Source organism: Octopus bimaculoides, chromosome 29 (assembly GCF_001194135.2).
Source record: "Octopus bimaculoides isolate UCB-OBI-ISO-001 chromosome 29, ASM119413v2, whole genome shotgun sequence".
Lineage (NCBI taxonomy): Eukaryota > Metazoa > Mollusca > Cephalopoda > Octopoda > Octopodidae > Octopus > Octopus bimaculoides.
Window position 1 is genome coordinate 761623 of NC_069009.1, and position 5330 is coordinate 766952.

Genomic DNA, 5330 nt, shown 5'->3' on the forward strand with positions numbered 1-5330 from the left:
ATATATATATATATATATATACATATATATACATGTAACAAAGAAGTACCAGCAACTTACAAAGTCAGTAAACTGGTAAGGTTTAAAAAGGTTCCTTCTGCAATAATGGAGAGGGTATTATTGCCTAGATATCTGTAAGATAAAAGAGAATTGGTAAGAAATATCATAGAAGACATTTGTCACGAATTATTAAATATTATGCCTGAGCAATTAGATGCAGAAACAGAAGAAAAATTAGAAGGGATGAGGTTGATATTCATGACGATGATAAACAGTGAACTTCATTAGTATGGTGAAAATGATAGAAAATTATCTGTTAATACTTTTGTACCCTAGTGGGACAAAGAATGGCAACAAAGAAAGTGAGAACGAGAAAATTGAAGGAATATATAATTATGCAACGACGCAAAGCTATGTCTACACAAACACGAAATTATACACATTATGTGAAACATTGATTTAGACCACAAATAGAAAGTAAGTGTCTGTTAGGGAAGGAAAAAGAGCGATGAAAGGACATTAAACATTTCTGGAATAAACACTGAAGGAGATATTATCAGCAGGACTGATCCAACTTACAGATCCCGTAAACTGTGAAGTGTTTTGAATGTACTTTCTTTTATTTTCGAGAGTTGATTATGGGATAGATCTCTGAAAGGTAAAAGAGTATTGACGAGAGATAATGCAGAATGTATTTGAGAAAAAATATTAAGAGATGTGAATGAAAGAGGAAAACTTTTTGAAATATACACTCAAAAAAAATATTATCAGCGGGTCTGATCTAACTTACAACTCCTGTAAATTGCCAAGGTTTTTGAATGCACTCTCTTCAATATTCGAGATGTTGTTAAAGGATAGATCTCTGAAAGATAAAAGATTACTGACAAGAGGTAGTACAGAATACATTTGTAAAAAAAAATTACTTATTTTTGCTATAGGAAGTGAGCCACCAAAGCGTCCCCAGTCTACTTACAGAATAACGACCAATCTGAGGGAAGCGAAATGTCAAGCAAAAAGCAATGGAAAAAAAGCAGAAAGCAAAACCAAAATTAATTAACATGAACAATGAACGGTTTATAGTAAGGGAAAGGTTTAAAATATACAAATAGTGGGTGTGGTTTTGTAGTAAATTAGTGGACAGAAAAAGGAAAAGTAAAACAGACAAATAAGAGAAGAGTGGGGGAAGGAGGTGTAAGCAGAATCATAAGGTGATATAAGAGACGACTGTTGCAGACTGTACGATGTATTATCCTTATTAGACTTTATTAGAAGTTATTGATAGGCATAAAATCGCCGGTTCCCATTAGAACAAAGTAGATAAAAATGCACGACTATATATAAGTATACACCAAACATACACACACGTATAGACAAACACTTGAGCATATATCAGAAGGGACAATCAACGACACACTATATATATAACATAATCTGCACATACACGAACTTATATTCATTATGTAGAACAGTGAGTAGATCAGAAGAACACATATTCCTACATATTAATGCACACTCACAATCACAAATGGAAAGTGTTTGTTAGGGAAGGGAAAAGAGCGGTGAAAGGAAGGACATTAAACATTTAAGGAATAAATACTGAAGGAAATATTATCAGCAGAACTGATCCAACTTACAGATCCCGTAAACTGTGAAGGGTTTTGAATGTACTCTCCTTAATAATCGATATTTGATTATAGGATAGATCTCTGAAAGATAAAAGAGTACTGGCGAGAGATGGTACAAAATACATTCGTGAAAAACTATTAAATATTAAAAAAAAATTATTACATATTAAAAATTAAATATTTAGATACCAAGAACCACGAGGCTACTAGACAGTTATACACATAATATCAAACAGTGATATTAACCACATACACGTATATTCCCACATATTCACGCAAACCCTCACTCACAAAGTAAGTGTTAGTTAAAAAAGAGAAAATGGAGGCGAAAGTAAGATGAAAAGAAATTAAACAGTTTTAAAATATACTTTCAAAACTATATTATCGGTAAGACTGATCCAACTTACAAATACCGTAAACTGTGAAGGTTTTTGAATGCAATTTCTTCAATATTGGAGATTTGATTATAAGATAGACCTCTGAAAAATAAAAGAGTACTCACGAGAGATAGTACAGAATAGATATAACGAAAATATTAAAAGAGGTGAAAGAAAGATGAAAGGACATTAAACATTTTTGAAATATATATTCAAAAATATATTATCAGGAGGTCTGATGCAACTTACAGATCTTTTAAACTTCCAAGGGTTTTGAATGTACTCTCTTCAATATTCGAGATTTTATTGTGGGAGAGATGTCTGTAAAATAAACGAGTAATGTCGAGAGATAGTACAGAATAGACTTGTGAAATAATATTAAATGTTGCTATAGGAGGTAAATTAGCACAGAGCTACCAGGCTACTTACCAAAATAATGGTAAGAGAAATGTTAAGCATAATGCAATGGAAAAGGGCAAAACACAAAAATAAATTAATATGAACAATACATATATGTATGCATGTATGTGTGTGTATATACTTGTGTGTCTGTGTTTGTCCTCCCAACATCGCTTGACAACCGATGCTGGTGTGTTTACGTCCCCGTAACCTAGCAGTTCGGCAAAAGAAACCGATAGAATAAGTACTAGGCTTACAACGAATAAGTCCTGGGGTCGATTTGCTCGACTAAAAGGCGGTGCTCCAGCATGACCGCAGTCAAATGACTGAAAGAAGTAAAAGAGTAAAATAGTAATATACACACACTCTTGGACATAAATTCAAATACCAATGCAGACCACAAACACTTGTATTTTCACATATCTTTAGACAGGGTGTTGCACACATTTATAGAGACAATATGAGTCAGAGAAGGGCAAAGATAAGATAATAAAGAATGATGGGAAGACAATAATTATTTAGAAATATACACTTAAAATAGTATCAGAAAGACTGAGCGAACTTACAAATATTCTAATCTGGTAACATTTACGAAGCTGTTTTGGTCAATTTTGAAGATTTCATTACCGGTCAAATCTCTGGAAGGTAAAAGAGAATTCTTAAGAAATACTGCAGAAGAGATTTGTGATGGAATGTTAATTTTAATTGTCTAATTAATTAGATGCAAGAAAAAATGATAATAATGATGATGATGGTGATGAAGATGAGTGAAGAAGAAAATGATGATGATGAGGATGATGGCAGAATCGTTAGTACGCGGGGCGAAATGCCTAGCGGTATTTCGTCTACCGTTACGTTCTGAGTTCAAATTCCGCCGAAGTCGACTTTGCCTTTCATCCTTTTGAGATAGATTAAATAAGTACCAGTTACGCATTGGGGTCGATGTAATCGACTCACTTCCTCCTCTATGTTTTTTCCCTATGTGGGCAATAAAGAAATAATTATATAGAGAGGATGTGAGTTGGTGAAACGCAAAAACAGGATTACAGAGAAAGATTCGAAGACATTAATTAACTAGAAATAAAACTTCAAGAAAATATTATTAGCAAAACTGATTCAACTTACAGATCGGCTAATTCGGGAAGATTTTCGAATGATTCGCGTTCAATATTCGAGATTTTATTATTGTACAGAAATCTGTAAGAGAATTGATACGGTACCATGTTGAAGAGATTGGTCATAAAATTTAAAATATTATTTCTAAGTAATTAAGTGCAGGAAGAGAAGAAATATAAGTAGAAGTGAAAGAATTAGATGAAGAAGACGATGATACGAAAAGATGATCATGATAATGATTAATATATAAGGGATGATGATGTTGATTGAAGAGAATGATAATGATGATGATGTTGATGGTGATGATGTGGTTCGTTGTGGTGATGAAAGTTTGGTCGTCGTGCTGATGATGCTGTTGCTGTGGATTATGATGATGAGTGGTGATGATGATGATGAGTGATGATGATGATGAGTGATGAGTGATGATGATGATGATGATGAGTGATGATGATGCTGATGAGTGATGATGATGATGATGATGAGTGATGATGGTGATGATGAGTGATGATGATGATGATGAGTGATGATGATGATGATGAGTGATGATGATGAGTGATGATGATGATGAGTGATGATGATGAGTGATGAGTGATGATGATGATGATGAGTGATGATGAGTGATGATGATGATGATGATGAGTGATGATGATGATGATGATGAGTGATGATGATGATGATGATGAGTGATGATGATGATGATGATGATGAGTGATGATGATGAGTGATGAGTGATGATGATGAGTGATGAGTGATGATGATGAGTGAGGATGATGATGATGATGCCATTGGTAATTATGATGATGCTAATAATTATTGATGATGGTGATCATTGTGATCATGATGATTATAATGATGTGACGCGTAAACGATTAGAAGAGGAGGAAATGATAAGAAAAAGAAGGTAAGTGAAGACATGTGCATCTTGATGAAGAAGATATTGATAAAGCACTTGTATGTGTGTGTGTATATATATATATGAATATGCATTTGTGCTTTCCCACGTGTGTCTATGTATGTATGTATGTATGTATGTATCTATCTATCTATCTATCTATCTATCTATCTATATATATATATATATATATTGATAGATAGATGGATAGATAGATAGATAGATAGATAGATAGATAGATAGATAGATAGATAGATAGATAGATAGATAGATTCAAGGTGAATATGGTACTTAAGTTTAGGCACCAGAATTAAGTGTGGTATTATCCATACAATTTCAAAATAAGGTATTTGAAATCAAAATAAGCAACAAGGATATCCAGAGGTAATGCAGTACGATCGTTTCATGCGACTCCATTTATTTAAGCAATGTGAACATTACCTCAAATGTAGATTGAGAATACGAGTGTAAAATGTAAAGTAAAGGAGAACGATAGCAAGGTATGAAATATTTAGAAATATGCAGTCAAGAAATTAGTATACGCAAAAGTATTTTAACTTACAAAGTCCGTAAACGTTCAAGATTTTCAAAGGATCTTTGTTCAATAATGGAGATTTTATTATTGCTCAGATATCTGTTAGGTGAACAAGAACAGATGAGAAATAATTTAGAAGATATTTGTCATGAAGTACTAAATGTTAAGACTAAGCAATTAGATGCAAACGTAGACGAAACAGTACAAGTGAAATATTTAGATGAAAAGGATGACAATAATGATAAGTGAAGATTGTGATGATGATAATGATGATGGTGATGATGATAATGATGATGGTGATGATGATCAGGAAAGTGTTGGGGATGGTATTTCAACCTTTGAAACACACACACACACACACACACACACACACACACACACACACA

At 33.1% G+C, this 5330-nt stretch overlaps 2 protein-coding genes across 6 annotated transcripts in view; both read right to left on the reverse strand.

Annotated features, from left to right (window-relative positions):
- Positions 1-5330, reverse strand: part of LOC106873850 (adhesion G-protein coupled receptor G6) — an 82527-nt gene that overhangs the window by 15691 nt on the left and 61506 nt on the right. The gene's annotated exons all lie outside the window — the stretch shown is intronic.
- Positions 1-5330, reverse strand: part of LOC106873847 (slit homolog 3 protein) — a 20679-nt gene that overhangs the window by 6038 nt on the left and 9311 nt on the right. For 2 of the 5 annotated variants that reach the window (XM_014921360.2, XM_052977958.1), the window contains exons 6-14: positions 4972-5043; positions 3527-3598; positions 2968-3039; positions 2252-2323; positions 2033-2104; positions 1635-1706; positions 791-862; positions 580-651; positions 61-132 (exon numbers count right to left, since the gene is read on the reverse strand). In XM_014921360.2, the coding sequence (XP_014776846.2) occupies positions 61-132; positions 580-651; positions 791-862; positions 1635-1706; positions 2033-2104; positions 2252-2323; positions 2968-3039; positions 3527-3598; positions 4972-5043 (648 nt within the window). The remainder of the gene's footprint in view (positions 1-60; positions 133-579; positions 652-790; positions 863-1634; positions 1707-2032; positions 2105-2251; positions 2324-2967; positions 3040-3526; positions 3599-4971; positions 5044-5330) is intronic. The other 3 variants (XM_052977961.1, XM_052977959.1, XM_052977960.1) reach the window with 3 other exon arrangements.